Source organism: Balaenoptera ricei, chromosome 9, assembly GCF_028023285.1.
Source record: "Balaenoptera ricei isolate mBalRic1 chromosome 9, mBalRic1.hap2, whole genome shotgun sequence".
NCBI classification, from domain to species: domain Eukaryota; kingdom Metazoa; phylum Chordata; class Mammalia; order Artiodactyla; family Balaenopteridae; genus Balaenoptera; species Balaenoptera ricei.
The window spans coordinates 16305565-16327049 of NC_082647.1; the positions used below are offsets into that span (position 1 = coordinate 16305565).

General features: G+C 37.8%; 1 protein-coding gene across 9 annotated transcripts in view; it reads left to right on the forward strand.

Moving 5' to 3' along the window:
* The window catches only part of DGKI (diacylglycerol kinase iota), a 468554-nt gene that overhangs the window by 368822 nt on the left and 78247 nt on the right, over positions 1-21485 (forward strand). For 8 of the 9 annotated variants that reach the window (XM_059933287.1, XM_059933290.1, XM_059933289.1 and 5 more), the window contains 2 exons: positions 8921-9000; positions 11254-11298. In XM_059933287.1, the coding sequence (XP_059789270.1) occupies positions 8921-9000; positions 11254-11298 (125 nt within the window). The remainder of the gene's footprint in view (positions 1-8920; positions 9001-11253; positions 11299-21485) is intronic. The other variant, XM_059933288.1, reaches the window with a different exon arrangement.

Here is a 21485-nt window from a genome sequence, read left to right on the forward strand (position 1 = left end):
TCCTTTTTTGATTTCTTCAGTGATCCCTTGGTTACTTAGTAGCGCACTGTTTAGCCTCCTTGTATTCATGATTTTTACAGTTTTTTTTTCCCTGTAATTGATTTCCAATCTCATAGTGTTGTAGTCAGAAAAGATGCTTGATACGATTTCAGTTTTCTTAACTTTTCTGGGGCTTGATTTGTGACCCAGGGTGTGATCTATCCTGGAGAATGTTCCATGGGCACTTGAGAAGAAAGTGTATTCTGCCACTTTTGGGTGGAATATTCTATAAATAACAATTAAATCTATCTGGTCTGTTGTGTCATTTAAAGCTTGTGTTTCCTTATTTATTTTCTGTTTGGATGATCTGTCCATTGGTGTAAGTGGGGTGTTAAAGTCCCCTACTATTATTGTGTTACTGTCAATTTCTCCTTTCCTCGTTGTTAGCATTTGCCTTATGTATTCAGGTGCTCCTATGTTGGGTGCATAAACATTTATAATTGTTATATCTTCTTCTTAGATTGATCCTTTGATCATCATGTAGTGCCCCTCCTTATCTCTTTTAATAATTTTTAATTTAAAGTCTATTTTATTGGATACGAATATTGCTACTCCAGCTTTCTTTTGAATTCCATTTGTATGGAATATCTTTTTCCATCCCTTCACTTTCAGTCTGTATGTGTCCCTAGGTCTGAAGTGGGTCCCTTTTAGACAGTATATATATGTATGTTCCTGTTACCATTTTCTTAATTGTTTTGTTTTTGTGGGTCTTTTTCTTCTCTTGTGTTTCCCACCTAGAGAAGTTTCTTTAGCATTTGTTGTAAAGCTGGTTTGGTGGTGCTAAATTTCCTAGTTTTTTCTTGTCTGAAAAGCTTTTGATTTCTCCATCGAATCTGAATGAGATCCTTGCTGGGTAGAGTAATCTTGGTTGTAGGTTCTTCTCTTTCATCACTTTAAGTATATCCTGCCACTCCCTTCTGGCCTGCAGAGTTTCTGCTGAAAAATCAACTGATAACCTGATGGGGATTCCTTTGTATGTTAATTTTTTTTTTCCCTTGCTGCTTTTAATATTTTTTCTTTGAATTTAATTTTTGTTAGTTTGATTAATATGTGTCTTGGTGTGTTTTTCCTAGGGTTTATCCTGTATGGGACTCTCTGTGCTTCCTGGACTTGGGTGACTATTTCTTTTCCCATGTTAAGGAAGTTTTCGACTATAATCTCTTCAAATATTTTCTCAGACCTTTTCTTTTTCTCTTCTTCTTCTGGGACCCCTATAATTCGAATGTTGTTGCGTTTAGTGTTATCCCAGAGGTCTCTGAGACTGTCCTCAATTCTTTTCATTCTTTTTTCTTTATTCTGCTGCTTGGCAGTTATTTCCACCATTTTGTCTTCCAGCTTACTTATTTGTTCTTCTGCCTCAGTTATTCTGTTATTGATTTCTTCTAGTGTATTTTTCATTTCAGTTATTGTGTTGTTCATCTCTGTTTGTTTGTTCTTTAGTTCTTCTAGATCTTTGTTAAACATTTCTTGTATTTTCTCAATCCGTGTCTCCATTTTGTTACCGAGGTTCTGGATCATCTTTACTATCATTACTCTGAATTCTTTTTCAGGTTGATTGCCTATTTCCTCTTCATTTATTTGGTCTTGTAGCTTTTTACTTTGCTCCTTCATCTGTGACATATTTTTTTGCCGTCTCATTTTTTTTTTTTTTTTTATGAGTGGGATTGTGTTCCTGTCTTACTGGTTGTTTGGCCCGAGGCTTCCAACACTGGAGTTTGTAGGCTGTTGGGTAGAGCTGGGTCTTGGTGCTGAGATGAGGAACTCTGTGAGACCTCACTCCGATGAATATTCCCTGGGGTCTGAGGTTCTCTGTTAGTCCAGTGGTTCGGACTCGGAGCTCCCACCGCAGGAACTTCGGCCCAATCCTGGCTTGTGAACCAAAATCCCACAAGCTGCATGGGGTGGTGGTTCACTTGGGGGTTCCTCCTGTCTCCTCGGGCATCAGGATCCCCCACCAGTGGCCGGCAAGCACCCTAGTTGTGAGGAGACGCTAACTTGGCATCTTCCCACACCACCCTAGTCTCAACCAATTAATTAAATTGCATTCTGGATTATGAGGCATTTAAACAAACAGAAATAGGGGAAGGAGGTTAATGGATGCCAGGGTGAAGCCTGAGAGGGGAACCAGGGCAGGGCTCATGTTTTGGCTGGGAAGAAGTAATGGGTAGTATAATCCTCAGGGCTGAGGATTGCCAGTCAACTCCACAATTTCTTTTGTATTTCTTTACCTAAATTTGTCAAAGATTTTCAGTTTCTTAGTCTGCTAGGGCTGCTGTAATAAAATGCCATAGCCTGGTGACTTAAACCATAGAGACCTATTTTCTCTCAGTTCTGGAGGCTGGAAAGTCCATGATCAAGGTGCCGGCTGATTTGGTTTCTGGTGAGAGCTCTCTTCCTGGCTTAAAGACTGCTGTGTTCATGCTGTGTCCTCAAAGGGGGAGAGAGAGTGAGCTTGAGAGTGCTCTATGGTGTCTCTTCTTATAAGGACACTAATCCCATCATGAGGGTCCCACCCTCATGACCCCATCTAACCATAATTACCTCCAAAGAAGACCCATCTCCAGATACCATCACACTGGGGATTAAGGCTTCAACATATGAATTTGGGGGACACCCAAACATTTAGTCTGTGACAATCATGTTAGCCCAAATTTCAAATATGTTGAAACTCAAGTGCTTCTTAGAGGGTTAACCCTTTAATTAATTATTAGTCATTTATACCAAAGTACCAAGAAAGATCTAAGAGTATGTTTTGATAGGAGGGTCAGAGAAGTGATTAAGAAAGGTAGGATATAGAATAAGGGAAATAAATTTGTCCTCAGTCAACCGAGGAATACTACTGCTAGGAATTAGGAAGCACATTGAATCCAACTAGGTAGGGGCAAAGAGAAAAGTGGTTTTGTTTGTTGGATCTATGCGCTACTCACGGAAAGGTTAAAACATGGATGGTTTTGAAATATATTGAATCTGGTACTAAGGACATTCAACTTTTTGGTTCCACAGAGAACAACACTCTAATGCTCACTAACCACATATGGTTATTTAAACTTTAAATTAATCAAATAAGATAAAAACTCAGTTCCTCAGTCATGCAGGCCACATTTCAAATACTCGATATGACATGTGGCTAGTGGCTCCTGCATTGGACATGCAGAAAGGTCTGTTGGACATTGCTGCTCTAGACACTTCTGAGGCCCAGATAAGGCAGAGAGATCATCCTGCTGCTTGTTATATAAACACACACGCAAACAAGTACATATGCCATGACAAGCCAAAGGGTTATGACTGCTCAATATGCCGTGTCCATTGCTTGAGATGGATCGCAGCAGTAGGTGTCATTTGGGGGCTTTTGATGACTTCTCTACTGTTTTCCCTCATTTTCCTATTTGATGCTAAATTCTACTTTTGTCTAATTCACAGAAAACATCAGAGAATATGCAGTGAACTTTGGCACCACTATCATTAAAATCAGTTGCCACAGATAGGTTGTATTTCTTATTTTCAATTCTGAAATACTATACATATATATACACATATATATATATGTATATATACACACACACACATACATACACACATAAACACACACATACATGTTCTGTTCATAAATGTTCATACATATATATACACATACCTATACATACATATACACACATATATATACACACACCTATACCCCTATATATATATACACAGATACACACATATATGCACATATGTATGTATATAAAATGATTAGCAGTAAAATGTACCTCCCACCCAGATTAAGAAACAGAACAAGTATCTCCCCTTATCCCTCTCCTACTAAGATAACCCCGGTATACAGATTTTTGTACTTGCCATTCTCTTCATAGGTATATATTTGTCACCAATATATGCATCCCTAATTCAGATAGAGTGGTTTTGAAACAGCAAGTAGCAATCCTAAACCTCCCTCTGCAAGGAAGCGATGATGCTTTCACTTTTAGTTGAAGGCTTTCGAGAGAGCTGAAAAGAGTCTCAGGATTACTGTCTGGCTTTGGCTTCCCTGAGAGTGCCCATGAGCCCATTCTACGAGGATTTAGTGGGCAGGGTCATGACTGCATTCTGGAAAGCATTTGGCAGGGTGTTAAGGTGGGTTCTAGCTATTAAGTGGAACTATGGTTAGAGGGGATGGAATTCTTTGAATTTTTCTGCCTCACCGTGACCTAACTCTTTCTCACAAGAACAGGTTAAGGCAGAGCACATCTGGGGGTGATTGTAAGAAACTGGTTCAGACTCACTTAGACATTCTATCCTTTGGTTGAAAAATAACTCTCCAATGTTGATGAGACTCAATGTTGACAGCTCTCTACATCTCTGCCTATTGAGTCAGAGTGCCCCAATATATCTGTCACCCTAGACTCTTCTAGCCCAATCCCTTGGAGGGGTATTTTTTAAAAATCTTTTCTTTGTTGGATTCCCCATTTGTTATATCCCCTGTATTCCTCATTCTTGTTGCAAACTCAACTTTTGTGGGTGCACGTTCTGCAGTAACTTTTTAGTAGAGGGTGTGTCCTTTATTCAATCCTTGGACTAGTTTGATAGTTTGGATTATGCGTAAAAGTCTTATAATTCTGAACACATTGTTTCATTGGTTCTCTGACTGTACAGTTGCCTTTGAGAAGTTTAAAACAGTCTAATCCCTGATCCTTTGTTTGCCATCTAGTTTTTCCTATTTGGAAACTTGTAGACTCTTCTATTTGTTCCCAATATTCTTAAACTTCAAAATAAAATGTCTTCCTATTGTTCTTTTGTTATTGTACTTGTTGGGCCATTTCAAGTGGGAAACTGATGTTCTTCAGTTCTAAGAAATAGTCTTGATTTTTTGTTTGTTTCTGATAATTACTCCTCTCTATTTTTCTCTGGTTTTTAGAACTCCTATTATTGGAATGTTGGACCACTGGGCCAGTCCTATTGTTCTTACCTTTTCCCTCCTATTTTATGCCTCTTTTTATTTTTGCTCTTCTTTTGTGGAGATTTCCTCAACTTCATCTTCTAACCTTTCTATTAAACTCTATTCTATCAAATTTCAAGGACTTGTTTGTTCTCTGAATGATGCTTCTTTTCCTTTTTCTTCTTCATATTCTTCATCTTTTAATACAATCATGTTTATATTTCATGGATGGAATACTTTCTCTTAACTCTGAGGATTCCCCAGAGAAGAGTCTTCAGATCTCTTTCTAAGAAGGTAGGGTTCTGCTGCCAGCTTTTGGAGAGTCTAGTGAGAGAAGAAAGTTGGGGATCTCTGCATTCTGTAGATGATCAGTTAATCCCCATTTTCTGTAAAGTAACTCCACCTACCAAGAGTGGGTGGTGGAATCTAGTGATTTAATATCCAGTGCTTCTTATTTTAGCTGCAACTGATGTTGCCAGTTTGCACATCTCCGAGGGTTTTGCAGTGTAAATTAGTTCTTATCCATCCCCACCCATAGTCTAGGATTAGACTCTATAGGGGCTCTGAGTCAGTTACCAATTTTCCATATGCTTTATTCATTACCATTTTCTCCTCACTGTTTCTCCTCTTTCTTTGTTGGTTTATGTCTTTTTAAAATTCATGTGCTGTAATTTAGTAGCATTTCTGGTGCAAGAGAAGTAAGTATGTGTTAAATCTGCCTTCTTAATCTAGAAACCAGCTTGTTCTTTATTGCTTAGTTAGAACTTGTAAACTCCGTTTGACCCCTGCAATAAAAGTTCCATTATGTACTATAGGTTGAGTATTGGCTGATGCTTATTGGAGTCAAATAAAATCTCTAAGGCTAAAATCAGATGAATCATCAAGATCAGGAATAGTAATGCTGATGCTTGGGTGATAAGTAGTCTCACTGCTCCCAATTAAGATGAAGGAAACTTCAGTGAGGTTTGGCAGTTGGTTGTCAGCAGTGTAAAAGGAAGGTGGTAATTTTCCACAAGTTTCTGGTTTCTCTTCACCATGTAAAGTCTCAAATGGAAGTGTCAGATTACAGTATTTTTGTACTACAGTTATCTTTACCCTCAAAGAAAGAGTAGATGTTAGTTTTAAGTAAACAGGATATAACTTATGGAACTACTACCAGCTAATCCTTGTAGTATGATAAATTGAAAGACAGATGATTGGATGTATCCATTTTCTAGCTCAAGATGCTCAAAATTTAGTAAAGGGAGTGAGGGAAGACTAACATTGACTAACATCTGGTTATTCATTTTAAAATATAGTATTGTATTTAATCTTCACAAAATCCTAGAAGATACCTATTCTAAATACTATAGCCTTCAATCCAAGAATCAAAGGAATTGAGGAAGTTGCAAGACCAAACAGCAAACATGAGTAATTTGTAAGACCAAAGTAGCACTGGGGTTTGAATCCAAGAGAGAATGACTGTGAATTCTTTCTGTACCTTCATAGGATAAATTTGACAACAGTTGTCAGTAATCATGCTATGAAATTGTGGTATAGGATGCCATTTTTTTTTTTACCCCATTTGAATAGCTAATATCAATCAAATACACCATTTCTGTTAATCAGCTTCTTGAGGAATAAGCAAAGTTGCTGATTTTATACCCTTAGTAGAAATGAATGACACATCTTTGAAAACTTTTTCCTAGACATTCATTATTTTAGGTCTGGAATATCCAATCTCTAATTGTAGTTTAAAATATCTGCTACCAAGTATATTGGATTTATGGCCAGACTAACTTCAAGCATTGATAGTCAGAGGTGTTGACCAAATTCCTGCATTTCCATATAATGTGTCTCCTCGTTTAAGTAAATAGGTAAATATTAATGAAATTTTATTTCTCTACATTTGCACATTTGAAATTAAGAGAAAGATTCTAACATGGATTCTCATGATAATTATAACTGTGTTCTATTTCTACAACATTTGATTTACTTTCTAGGCCAAAATTCTAGGTTTTCCTCATCATTCCTCAAGTATTAGAAATCCTTATTCTTCTCCTACCTAAGTAGGTCACCTTATTTGGACCTATTTAATAGTCTAGCTGAGGATGATTACTTTAGTCACTACTATTAGGGATCTCTTTATTGAATTTCCCTTTCATTCCTTTCAAAGATGCATGATTACCATACTGAAGACTTTTTGGATATTTCTGTATATATTCAAAAAAGGAGAAAAAGTATTTTTCCAGATTATTATTCCCCCAAACATGTGATACTTACATGGTTCCTCACCCTTTTGCTTGCTGTTCTCTTGCTTAGCTTCTGGAAGAATAGGCAAAGGCAAGCTCCAACCCAATGCACACTCTCTACTCCTGCTCCAAACTCTTCTTCTTTGTCTATCCTGGAAAGTAGACTTAGCTCTTAAAGACACACTTTCTCTTTCTCACTTGAACAGGCCCTAAGCCTGTCTTCCTCCTCCCCACTCCCCATCTTTTTTTTTTTTTTTAAACAAACTTTTATTGAATATCTACCAGACATTGGGGTTGTAAAAGGAAATAAGTCTTATTCCTGTGGTGAGAGAGTCCATACTGATTCATAGGCTTACGTAGTTCTGCAAGATGATGGATGCCTTCCAGCTTGTGTTTGAAGCACTTTGGGAACCTAAAGGTATGAGGTAGTGGTATTGATCTCCCTAGTGGAACCAATCTAGGAGGTAACGTTGAGAAGCAAGCTCTATATCTTTTTCTCTAGACAACTCTTGCTTCTCTAAGAGACCAGTGGGGCTCCATATCCTTCAGAGAGCCTAAAATCTACCCTCCAGGCAAGACTTAGTCTCTCTCTCCTATAGTTTTCAAGTGACTAAGTTCATACATTTACCATAGCCTATGTTTCATTTATTATTTTTTATATGTGTGTCTTTTCTACAACTTGGTGAGTTCCTCAGGATTTTCCCATGCATTTAAATCTATTTTATTCTCTGTATAATTCATTTTTAAAGCCCTAGCACTTTGCATTTTCAGACCTATTTATTGATGATGAGGCTTTAAAAATTCAATGAGTGAAAGATTTTTAAAAATCTTTAGTGGACACCACTGTCCTGTCATCTCCTTGTTGATCTCTAGTTGGTTGCTTCAAGATTTTGAAATATTTTTTAAATCATGGGTTTAATAGTATAACTGAATTTTTAAAATCAGAAATGTACACATACAGTTTTTGAAGTTTTGGGAAGGAGACTATTTTCAGTCTTTCAGGAATCTTATGGTTATATCTGAAGTAGGAGTTTCTATCCACTAAAGCCATTGTATGACATTTACCACCACCTAAAAAAGGTATTTAAGGCATGTAACAGCTTCTCCTCATTGTTTTCTGAAGCCCTGCTGCTACCACATTTACACTGACCGTCTTTAAAATCAGTTGGATTTTTAAGCTATGAACCTTCTAGAAGCTTTTTTTTTTTTAATGTTTCTTGCCTATTTCATTCTGGCGTTGGCCACCAGGTAACAACAGTGCCTTGAGTAGCTTGTGTCTCTTAAATAGGGAACTGTTGCAAAGTGACATAAAGATTAAGCCCCATGCATTTAAGAGGGAAAGAGGTAAGTGTCCAGAATCATGATTTTTTAATTCCTCTCTGGTACTTTGGCTCTTGCAAATGCAGGCATAAATTAGCAGCTGGCTGTGAACAGCCTCTGGCCCTGTCAGTCTACTGTTTCCATGACATTATACCTCTTATCAGGGACACTAAGACAAAATGAAATGAAGGCTGGCCAGGTGGCAAGGGGCAACATGGATCATGCAAGGAAAGAATATGAAAACTGCATAAGTAAAGAGACTGAGCTCATAGAAGAGGTGCCGGGAGATAGTGAAATATCCCAAAAAAACAACTATATTTATGAGAGGTCTTTTTTAACCATAAAAAATGCATTTATGCCAAAATAGAAAAATCAAATATGTTATTTTAGACTTTTCTCTTTCCTTCACCCTTAGCCATCCCTCTGGGTATTCTAGTTGTGCGTGGAGACTGTGATTTGGAGACTTGCCGTATGTACATAGATCGCCTGCAGGAGGTGAGTTTCTTTAGCCAATAATTTACTCTGCTCAGTTTTCCATTTTTGTCAGTAATTATCAGCCATCTATATTTACTTCTAAGATGATGCATTTGGGGAGGAAATGGAAATATGGTGGCCTTGTCTTCCTTGTCTCTTAAGCATACACTGCATCTTCTCCCTCCCCATCCCCACTGCTGTTTTTCCTCTTCGGGTGGTTGGAGTGGGAAAGGATTGATTGGGTTAAGTACAGCACCATGTTGCTCCAGTGTGATCCATAACTATAGCCTGGAACTCCTTGTCTTGCCAGACAGCTCACCTGTGTTTTTTGAACTATACAGAATTTCAAAGGGCACTGATAAATAATAAAGGAAAACAGATTTGGCGTTACTTAATGTTTTGCATCTAGTACAGACTTCTGTCAGAGACAGCTAAATTTGTTTTTAAATGTAACTTCTACAGGAAAGAAAAACCTAGATTTCAAAAGAATTTGTGTCAGAACACAAAGGAATAATCTATTATTTTTTTTCTCAATCTGGTCTTACCATAGAGAAAGAGAAAGGAGGAGGTCTCATATGTGACATTCCCATGAACTTGAACTGCACCAGCAAAGCCAGGAGAACCCAGATCCATCACTGCAGTGGTCATGGGTTGTTTTTGCAAAATTTCAAGGGAGAGTATTCAGTGTCTTGTTCTACAAATGGCAAAAAGCATAAACAGCCACTTCTTTGTCTTTGTTTCTTGGTGAAAGATGCACATTAGAATCACTTTTCTGGGATGTGGTCTAGACATTTATATTTTTAAAGCTGTTGCGTGATTTTGATAAATACCCCAAGAGGAGCAACTCTCTTCCAGACAACACATTATACATAAGTAAATATCACAAATAAAGAAGATATATAGTGTTTAAAATCCCTTCAAATTGTAGCTACTTAGCTTTGAACATTAGAGTCTGTTTCTCTTGGTGGAAATAAACTCAGGAGGCATAAAGGAATGTAAAAATTACTAATTTTTCTCTTCAGCATTGTGAAGGATAGAGATGGAACTGGGAATGTAGAATATTTTGAGATAGTTGCCAAACTGTGAATACTAATAAGGGTGAGAGAAGAAAAGTCAACAAAGTTTATACTTGTGGCTTCATTTGGCTATTTTTACCGAAGATAAATTTAACGTGTTAAAATTTGTGAACTTTTTAACATGTGACTCAGGTCCAAATCAATCCTAGAACATATAGTAACTCATTTTTTCAAAATAATGTTGGTCTTTTATTGTGGAACTTCCCTCAAAAAAAAGCCTGCAATAAAAAAAGTGACTCATAATTGATACCAAGCTTTTTTTTTTTTTTTTAAACACTTGGGTAACTTAAGATTCCACAGTAGCAAAATATATGACTGATGAATTGATTTTGTTGAAAATTAACTTACTGTTATGCTTATCACACCAATATTCAACAACTAAAAGTAGGATTCTTAAAAAAAAAAAAAAAAGGAAAGAGCAAGCACAAATAAAGAAGAAAAGTTTTAAACTTGGGCTCAGAGAGTGAGTTGATAAAGCCTTTGGGAAGCAGCTACCCAGGTAGCCAGGATTGCTGACATCTGTAAATAGAATCACTATGCTCGTTAACAAGGAAGCCTGCAGGACATGACAGTGGTGACAATTTAGTTATAAAACTTTATAAAGGGAGCCTGGCTCTCAGAATCTTCCAGTAAAGCCTCATTAATTTCAACCCTGTTAATTTGCACTTCGTGATAATGCAGAGGTGGGCAGTGATTTTTTCTTTTCAGTCTATGAAATCTTGTGTTTGCCAAGCAACTTATCAGTATAAACACAATTATCATGACAGTATGTTTTTGGTCTTAGATAAATAAATTCTTCCTAAGTGCCTAAGGGGACTTAAGTAGCTTACTGCACAAGCCAAAAGTCCAGGTGCAAGTTAAATAGGACCCCCATTTATTACAACAAAATTGCCTGTCTTTTACTTTTGGTCTTCTCTCTCCTTGAAATTATATCACTTACCTCTAAACGCTATTTAGGATTTATAAGTTTCAATAGCTAAATGGCCTTTCTTCTCTTAGTCCAACTGGGTGTGCTTTTATTATTCTTGGCATTATCTTCATTGTTTAACCTTGGGGGACTGGGGAGAGTAAGATGCTTTCCAGATGGGCTTAATAATATAAAATTGGGCGTTTAGTTGATGGAGTTGAGGCAGCTTGTTCAAACTAATCTTACGGTGTATGGGTTTTGTTTTGTTTTTTTTTTCCATTTTCTCATTAGGACCTGCAGTCAGTTTCTTCTGGCTTCCAGAGAGTTCATTACCAGGTAACATATAATTGACTCTCCTTGTTTCTTACATTCCATCCAAAAGAAGTCCATCTTTCAATTAATGTTTCATTTGGATTAGACTCTACATCTTCCCCTAGGGATAGAGTTCACTCCAAGAACCAAGATGAAGTTGGCATTCTGATTATTTTGCATTTTCCTGCAAAATGGACGGTCCTAGTCTAGTGCAAACTTGGGCTGTGGCTGTTCTCCCAGACCATTTAGGAAAGATTATAAAATGAAGTGCTTTCAGTGACAAATACTAGAAAACTCAGCTCAATCTAGCTTGGCAGGGCGTCCGCTGGTTCACATCAGCACGAAGTTCAGATGCAGGTGGAGTTTATGTACCATTTGGCCACGATTCATAGTTCATTTTTCTGTTGGTTTTTCTGCTCTGTTCTCCTCTTTTTGTCACATTTCACCTCTGGACAAGATGTTTTCCTGGTCCAAGATGGCTGCCAGTAGCAACCGGGGCTGTGTGTTTCTCATTCACATCCAGGAAAGTAAATTCCCTGCTTCTGCAACCATGAAAGCAACTTTCTAAAATGCAATCTGTTTGTCCCATCCTGATCTCTTGGACAGGATCCAATAAACCCAGCCTGCCTCTCTCTAATAACCCACATCCGGTTCCTGGGGGAACGCTCAGTTACCCTTTGCCCCAACACTCTTTGGGAGTGCAGTCTCTTCCCCACTTTCCCACCCTTACTGTGCAGTACAAGCCTCTCCAGCCGTCCTTTTCCCATTAGATTTCCCAGGCGTGATTTAGATACCAATGCACAGCATCACCCCAAACTGTAAGGGGCGCATGCGAAGCTGTCTGAGTTGCCCCATAAAAGCCCTTCTCTCTGAGAAGCCCAGTACCCTTGCCGGCTAGGAGGGGTGTGTGGGAGTAACAGCATGCTAATGACACCCTCCAAATAATTCTTCTCCTAGACCCTCTATACCTCCCTCCATGTGGGGGAAGGACTTAAAATGTCTAAATCTGGTAGCACCTCACTTCGGGTTTTGGTGTTATTACACTACACCTGAAACTCCTAGTTAAGCACCCTTTTGCCAAAACAGCAAAAAACAACTATTAAATAAAACCTCTGTGCCTTGTAGCCTCTAGGTGACTTTCATCCCCTGCCAGTCGATAGCCTGTACCCTCAGTCAAAGCAGCCTAATTATCCTGAGGCTGGATGACAAAAATGGCCTTGGTGTTCTTGTTTGTATGTTTATTGCTCAAAGTACCCCACTATTCCAGAGTCCTGTCTTTCATCTGGCTGCAATAGAAAGGATGACAATTCACTTAGGGTGTGTTTACAATGAGAAAATAAAGTCTACTTCTCGGACTGTTTTTTACCAACCATTAGAAGGCAAATTTCTACTTTATTTTTTAGATAGAGCACATGTCTTGTATCCATTATTTGCGTATTTACCTGGAGCCACTATCTAGGTGTCATTTTATTTTTTATAGTATTTTTAAAGTCAGAGCTGATTTCCACCCTTTAAGGATTGGCACTGGTAGCTGTAAGATTTTAAGAGTTTTTTTTTTTTAGAATTTTTAATTTTTACACATGGACATTTTAAACCTTTGCAGTTAAACGGAAGTATCTAAAACATTTATTCTGATTAGTTTTATGAAACTGATACATTTATTTATTATCCTGGCTTATTCAATGTAGTCATTTTGGCATAAGAGTTTTGATATATGGATATTTTATACCATGTTTTCTTTATGCCATGTTTGTACATATCCACAGATATCAGGGGATGGTTGAGACCCTAGAATGTGATAAGGATATTTATTTATTGATTATTTGTTAATAAAAACATGCAGAAGGATTAATGGTACTTATCCGTATCAAAATCTTTCTGTTTTTTGTTTATTTGCAGTAAGGTCAAACCCTGGTGTCAAAACTGCTGCATTATAAATGTCACTTCAAAAGTGACATTTATCCTATGTGGTCAGGGCACAAAAGGTTTGTGCCCTGACCACATAGGCTAACCAATGCAGCGATCAAAGATGAGTTTCAGGAATGGTACTTCGCCCCACACCCCTCCTTGAAGAATTATAACAAGCAGGAGCCTTTTGGGTATTAAGAGAAGGTTGGAATAAGAGGTCTAGGGACACCCCAGAACTGCGCATTAAGCAGGAAGTTTAACTGAGGGAGATGGTGTTTGAATTAACATGGCCTGAGAGTAGGGAGAGGGTGGTGAGGAAATTTCCTAAGCAGAGCGACAGAGAGCTGGTTGAGGTAAGGAGTGAGGGGATATAAATTTTCCCATTTGGCTGGGATCTTGGGCAGACAGGACAAGGAATGAGTTGGAGGGATGGTGAATAAAGAGTTCTTTTTTAGCTATAGCAATTTTAATATGCCTATTAGATGCAAGAGGTTTTGGTGAGTAGAAAATTGGATGTATGACTTTCAAAGCTCATTGAAAAAATTCAGGCCTCGACGTAGAAATCTGAGGGTCATTAGCAAATGAATGGTATTTAATTGAAACTATGAGGCTGGAGATCACTCAGGGAGAGTTTGCATAAAGAAAAGGGCCCATTGTCATATCTGTCTACTGAGTGGTGAAGAAGAGCACAAGTTTAAGAGAACAATCTGTCAAAAAGGGTCATGGAAACAGATGGAAACAGATGGGCAGCTGGAAGTCAAGGAGAAGGTGGTATCATGAAAACCAAAATTGAAATGTATTTCAAAAAAGGAAGAAGTAATGAAATGTGTCAGATTGTGTGGAGAGGCTGAGATGACATAGATTGATTTCTATATTTTCCCGAGGATACGTATAAAATACATGGGGGAGGTGTATTAGCTTTATGTAGAAAGTGATGAAACCAACTGGCAGGAAATTTAGCACTAGATCTTTTGTTTCCTAACGCAGAAACTGGTAATATCAGCATCTCTAGTCTGCGTCAGTGAGAGTTAGAGGGTGATTAGGAGAAAGACCTGTAAGAAACATGGACAACAAAAAGCCTTAAATGCTTTTTAATGACCTTTCTTATGTATGCAATGGAGCTAAACATACTTGAGAATTAACTGTGATGGAATGAATAAACACCAGTAAGTTTAAAAACTTGAGAAATTCCAGTGGGCTCACTAATTTGCAGTTGGGATTTTAGCTGACGGTTTTCTAAGGCTAGAAAAAACTCAAGAGAAAATCAGCATTTGGCAAGGTGTACAAGTGCCCAAGACACCTTATTAGTGAGCCATATGGCATTTCCTAGCCATTTAAGCATTTCTTTGCTTTGGTTTCTTCCTTTCCCAAATTCATAGTGAATTGCCAACAAAGTACTAGGTCTCAAAAATGACACCTTGTATTAACCTAACAAGGCATAATAGGTTATACAAGAATATGTTGGATATTTATAGCCTGCTGAATATTCCTGCCTACACCATCTCTGAGGTCAAAACACTAAGGCCCCTCCATCCTAATGCATCTCATGTAACCTGTAATTGATAAGTTATAACTTGCCAGGCAAAATGCACTGTGCTTACAGATTCAGGATATTCTTGAGCTTGGCAAATAAACTAGAATTCATAGGGAAATTGGACTCTGCATACCTATTTAATAAAGATGCTTCCTGAAGCCACCTACTATGAAATTATTCCTTCTCTGCTCCCTCCCTGGACTTCTTTATATCCCTTCTTAACTCCAAGTCATAAAGTTACTAAGGAATAGAGGCAGATTCAACCATTCTAGTGACTGTCAACTGGGGGAGATTTGCCCCTCATATGAGACATTGGGCAATTTGGACATTTTTGTTTGTCATGACTAGGGGACATGGTACTACGGGAACCTATTGAGTAGAGGTCAGGGGTGCTGCTAAACACATCACAATGCACAAGACAGTCCCCTACAACAAAGAGTTATCTAGCCCCCCAAATGTCAGTCATGACGGGTTTAAGAAATCCTGAGTCATTCTGATGGCTCTCAGGGCATGACTGGGGACCAGGCAGATGAACGTGCTAGATGAAGAAAGAAAGTGGAAAGAGGAGCAGGAGGAGAAAAAGTAGTAGAGGAAAATAGAAAGAGGTATCTACGGATATGGTGGAGCCATGGAACCAGGAACGATTAGGGGTTTTGTAGACACTCAGGGTTTCCCCATTTCTATGGGGTACAATGTAGTTGGCACACACAAGTGTGTTTTCAGAAATATTATGAGCTAATACTTTGAGGTTTTAATAAATACAGTAGGGCTCAATAATAGGTGAAAATGGATCTATTCAGGTGATTCCTCCTCTTTAAGAATTCATTTACTTAGAATAACACTAGAATGGTTGGAATGTTTCACAATAGATATAACAGTTTCAAAAAGTTCTTTCTTCCTTTAGAGCCTTTACAGATATCTTTTGCTTTCATAAGAAAACACTCTTGATCAGATCTGAGTCTACAGCTATTTGTTCATCCTCTCATCTCTTCTTTTTTTCTTTCCTGCATACGCACTCTTCTCCTGGAGGATAGGTCCATGTTACAGTCTATCAGAGCTCTGTCTAGTCCTAGGCAAACAGCATGTGCCCACAGATATTTGATTTATTCTCCTTCCCTTCATATTGGCTGCCCTTATTCATCTCTCTCCATTATCTGAAATCTCTTCCTCCTTAATTTGTTTTCTGGATTCTAGAAGAGTCTGAATGGATGGGTTGAAACAAGTTCAAGGGAGTCCTCCTGGGAATTAATGTCTTAGGGAAGGACAGGAGTTAGCTAGGAAATTTGGTGCATGTTGTTTTTTGGGGGGGCTAGATCAAAACTGTCAGAAATGGCTCAAATGGAGAATTAAAGTAAGACTTGCCTGGGGCCAGGTCTGTTTGCTGTTACAAGTGAAGGCAAGACAGCTAACACACACACACACAGAGCTGTTGTTGTTGTTAATGGAAGACTTTCTCACCAGAAAGGGGCTCTTGAAAATGTTGGAATATCTCTCATTTCCATCTTCTACCACACCATCACTGTTTCTTCATCTTTCAAAGCTGGATTGGAAATGGGTATTCCATTTCTGCACATTCTTCTGCTGCAGGAGTTGTGGGTGGTAAAGGAGTAGGTCTGAAGAGTGAGAGTTTTGAAAGACAAAACAAAAGAGTAGCAAGTCCATTAGGTGGGATTGTAGTTGGACAGAGATGCATAAATGCATATTTCTAATCATCCCTGATGGTCTATTCACTAAGAATGAAGAGATATTGATATACAACTTGGTGATGGAAAGAGAGAAAAAAAAATGAATGAACAGTTGGGTTGGGTGCAGGAAATATCAAGGCAGGAAGAGGAGAAATTTGGATGGATACATAAGAAATTTAAAAGTAGTGATTATTGAGTAGACATTGTTCAATGAAGCAGAGATTCCCAATTCAAAGGAACTTCTATTTTGCCTCTGCTTACATCTTCCCTAACTTTTATGAAAGAAAAAGAATTTCATTCGCAGTAAAGGTGTAGTTAAATGCTAGGTGAATATTGCTTAATTGGATAACCTCCTGGCGTGTATAATGGAGCTGCTGTGCAATCATTAAATCATGTGTGCATCAGCTCTGAGTAACTGAATGTAAATTAAGGGCAAGTTTGGCAAATGTGGTTCACATAATTTCCCTATCAATTACATATAATTCATGCCAGTTGACTCAAAAATATATATAAGAAATATCAGGTTTGCTTTTGTGCATGCTATATTTTTAGCATGAGAAACAGATTTTCCATTAGCATATATCAAAAGAGAAAATGCACGTATCAGGGATTTTTGAAATGAGTAGTTTTGTTAATATTATTTATTTAAAGAGCATGCAATTTTAGAAGATAGAAAGGAGCATGGTTATGTCCAAGGTTATATCATTCTGCCTACACTATAGAGCAATGACAGTTGCATTCATCTAAATCATACCATTTATATGAAGAAAAATAACAGATCACAAAATGAGCAAGTCAAATATCTTATCTCTTTGATGAATCATTGATTTGATTATGCAGTTTGAGGGGACTGAGGAGACGAGAAGCCCTAAACTAGTACTGAAGGCTGTTGATGTGATTGTTAGTGGCACAGCTCAAGGGATTATGTGACTGTCTCCTGAAATGTAGCTGTTTCACACAATCACATTTCTTAAGTGTCTACAGTCAGATACTGTTGAAATTGTTGAGATTGTTTTCTGGCTCCATCAGAAATTGTCTTTGTACATTGACTTTAATGTGCAGCATTCACAAAGCAAACATATGTCGGACCATTCTTTTCACTGTCACTGGCAAGGATGTTGCCGTGTCTATCGTAGTGGGTCCATGAGGCTAGGGATCCATGGCCCCGTGAAATCCTGGGGCCAGCCTTGACCTCCTGCTAGGGGCTATTCTGTTTCCTTATATCCCCTTTTCCTGCTCAAGTCTGACTCCTGGTCTGCACTGTGTTGCTGGTCACCCTCCTGCTGCCCCTGAATCCAGGATTTCTTAATGCCAGGGTCACCCACTCTACCTGTGTGCCAGGCCCTCTGTGAGGACACAGGTTACCTGATGTAATACCTACAAGGCGTTAGCAATGTGAGTTAAGACAACACCACAGCAAGTTTTTTCTTAACCTCTATACTAACATCACTACCACTCACGTGTATTCGGATTCTCTTTTTTGAGTAGCAGAAACGGGTATAGGTAGACAAGCTGCAGGAGTTACATGAGTACAGAAGACTCTCATCACCTCTGCGGTTGTCATTAGTTGGTACCATCAGAGTATAAAGAAGTTTACAGATCTTGGCTTTGGGTTATTGTGAATTCCTTTTTGACAATCTGCTTCTCTTTATTCCTGCTCTACTTTTAATCCACCCAGTATACATTCATCTTTGATATTAAGGTCCTCAAGGTATTTCTCTCTTTTTTTTTTTTCATGGAAAGGCATTTTATTTTAAATATAGCAGTGTGTCAATCCCATGTCAGTCCCAAACTCCCGATCTATCCCTCCCCCCACCCTTCCCACCTGGTAACCATAAGTTTGTTCTCTAAGTCTATGAGTCTATTTCTGTTTTGTAAATAGGTTCATTTGTAACTATGTCTTTTTAGGTTCCACATATAAGCAATATCATATGATACTTGTCTTTCTCTGTCTGATTTACTTCACTTAGTATGATAATCTCCAGGTCCATCCACGTTGCTGCAAATGGCATTATTTCATTCTTTTTAATGGCTGAGTAATATTCCATTGTATATACATACCACATCTTCTTTATCCATTCATCTTTCAATGGACATTTAGGTTGCTTCCATGTCTTGGCTATTGTAAACAGTGCTGTAGTGAACATTGGAGTGCATGTACCCTTTCAAACCATGTTTTTCTCTGGATGTATGCCCACGAGTGGGATTGCTGGGTCATATGGTAGCTCTGTTTTTAGTTTTTTAAGGAACCTCCATACTGTTCTCCATAGTGGCCATACCAATTTACATTCTCACCCACAGTGTAGGAGGGTTCCCTTTTCTCCACACCCTTTCCAGCATTTATTGTCTGAAGATTTTTTAATGATGGCCATTCTGACTGGTGTGAGGTGATATCTCATTGTAGTTTTGATTTGCATTTCTCTAATAATTAGCGATGTTGAGCATCTTTTCATGTGCCTCTTAGAGACATTTCTCAAGGTATTTCTCTTGACTTTCATTAGTTACTTGTGTCATGAAGTCTGCCAGGTTTTATAATCCTGGCTTATCTTAGTTTTCCAGTTGTACATAATTCTAGACTTCTGCTTTGTTTTTAACTGCCCACCCAAAGTAGACCTTATGACAGTACCTTTCTGGTGTGTACCCTTTTGTACCTTTCTCCATATTGATACAAAGTTGTACACATAGATGTACATCATACACATATGGGGTTTTGTTGGTTTTTGAAAATAAAAATGGATTTACATTTCTTATGCACTCACTATACATATTATACCACAATTTATTTTTAACAGTAATATACCATGGACATTGTCTTGCTCATACATGAAGCTCTAACTCAGTCTTTTAAAACTGCTCCTCTGTTTCATGATATAGATTTAACCTTATCTCTGTGGATAGACATTTATTTTGTATACAATTTCTGCCTGAAAAAACAATGTTGCAATAAGCATCATTGTACAGATTTGAATATAAAGTTGTGGCAGAAGTGTAACTATATCACATGCTAAACCATCTGTTAATATTCGCCATACTTGTATAGAGTTTCGAATTGCAGTCACGTAACACATACAGTGAAGCTATCTAAACTCTATAATCAGAATTTTCTTTACATGAATGTAGTCTCAGTTCCTTGTCTCTGGACTCTGGGTCTCTGTTGTTCCCATTGATTACCATATTTCTAGGGGATTCTTAAGCAGATGGGTACATGGGGGTGGAGAGTAGGTAGTAACATGGCTGGCGAATTTGAGGGAGGAAAAATTCTGAGTTACTAGGCAGTGAACTGCGTGTTAAGAAATACTGAAGATTAGTTTAACGGTTAACGAAAGCTGAAACTATGGAAAATTCTTCAACACCAGAGTCAAAAGAAGGTTTTCATAACCATTAAGGTCATCCTTTCTTTTGCTTTCCTCATGTTTTTGCTTGAGTTGAGTTAAAAAAAAAAAACAAAAAACTTCTCTCAAACTTGACCTATACAAACCCCATCCATCCTTCAAAACCCCAAATGATGGTAATTCCTCTAGAAGCCATAAACCTGGGCTTTAAGATTATGGCTTCTGTGGTAAGAGAGGCCTGTATTTGAATTATAACTCTACCACTTAATATCTGGATACTTCTGTGAGTTTACTTAAATTCTCAAAGCTGCAATTCTTCATTTGCGGCTTGCTTTTAGGTCCCAGAAAAGAGGTTCAGGGAGAATAGTGGAGTAGATGGTAGGAGAAAAGCCAGCCGCTCAGAGAGCTTCAGGTGTTTGATACTCTAAAGGTATTTCAGTACCTTTGAAATAGTCATCCCTATTTTTGTAAGTCTGGATATCATTAAGGCATTTTAATGATTAGAATCTTCTTATTTTGTTGACTCCCCTCTGATATAACCTTTGATTATTTAAATTAGTAGCTTTTTAACCTTTTGGGGATCTCAGATCACTTTGATAATCTATGGAAAGCAGTGGAAAATACACATACATATAGACACACCAAATTTACAGGAAATTTCAGGGAGTTCAAGAATTGTTGAACCTATTTGAAGTGTTTTAAAGAGCTCTACGGCTTTAAAAAATGTTTTCACAGAGCAAACACAACATTCTCTTCAAGCAAAACCCCTTTAAGGAAATTGAGTTATATCAAATGCTTTGTGCATCAAGGTACAGAGTAAATAAACGAACAGAAAATAAGCAAAATAAGTCAGGTACATACATAAAACTCTCCAGATACACAGACACTCACACATGAAAATGTATACAGTTATATCAATATTATGTTAACAGCCTGTGGTAAGCTGGTTATGTGGCTGAGGCAGTATATCAACCTGCATTTTATTAAACTAAATAATAGCCAGCATTCTTGAATTTGAATATTCTAGCAATAACATTATCAATCTTTAGGTTTTAAAAATAAAAAAATCAAGCATTTCTATATTCTTTCAGAGTCAATTTTTACCTAGGGAAATTCTGATATTTTTCATGGCGGTCTCTGTAGCACATTCGACATCCAAATTCAGAAAGTATCCTTGGTGTTTATGCCCCTTTACTCTTATAGAAGAAAGTCACATTTCTGTTTGACATCTTTGTTTATTAGCCCTCATAGGTGCCACTAAATGTTTCAGATCATTTTCAAATTTCTTGATTCATAATTACAGTTCTCACTAAACTGAGATATGTTAGTAGCTTTAGATGTTTTATGAAAATACATTAAGAACCCTAAGTTCCTGTAAAAACAAGATATCACATGTGTCAAAATATAATTCTCAAAATGTTAAACACAATTCTCATATAAATAGGTACATGTCACGATTTCATTTAGCCCAAAGCTGGTTCAAAAAAAGAGGACTATATATTTATCTCTGTATCCATAGCTATATCACTTCTATATCTCTACATATAAATCTTGGTACCAGTCCTGAATAAGACCAATTTTTCCTCTATTAATTATTTAATTGGCAGAATCCATTCATATAAAAACTCCATCTACCCAAGATTTCTAATAATGGACCTTTTTGTCCCCGTAACTTTAGGCCAATGGTTCTAAGACTTTAGCATACATCAGACTCACCTCAAAGATTGCTGCGTGTCACCCCCAGGGTTTCTG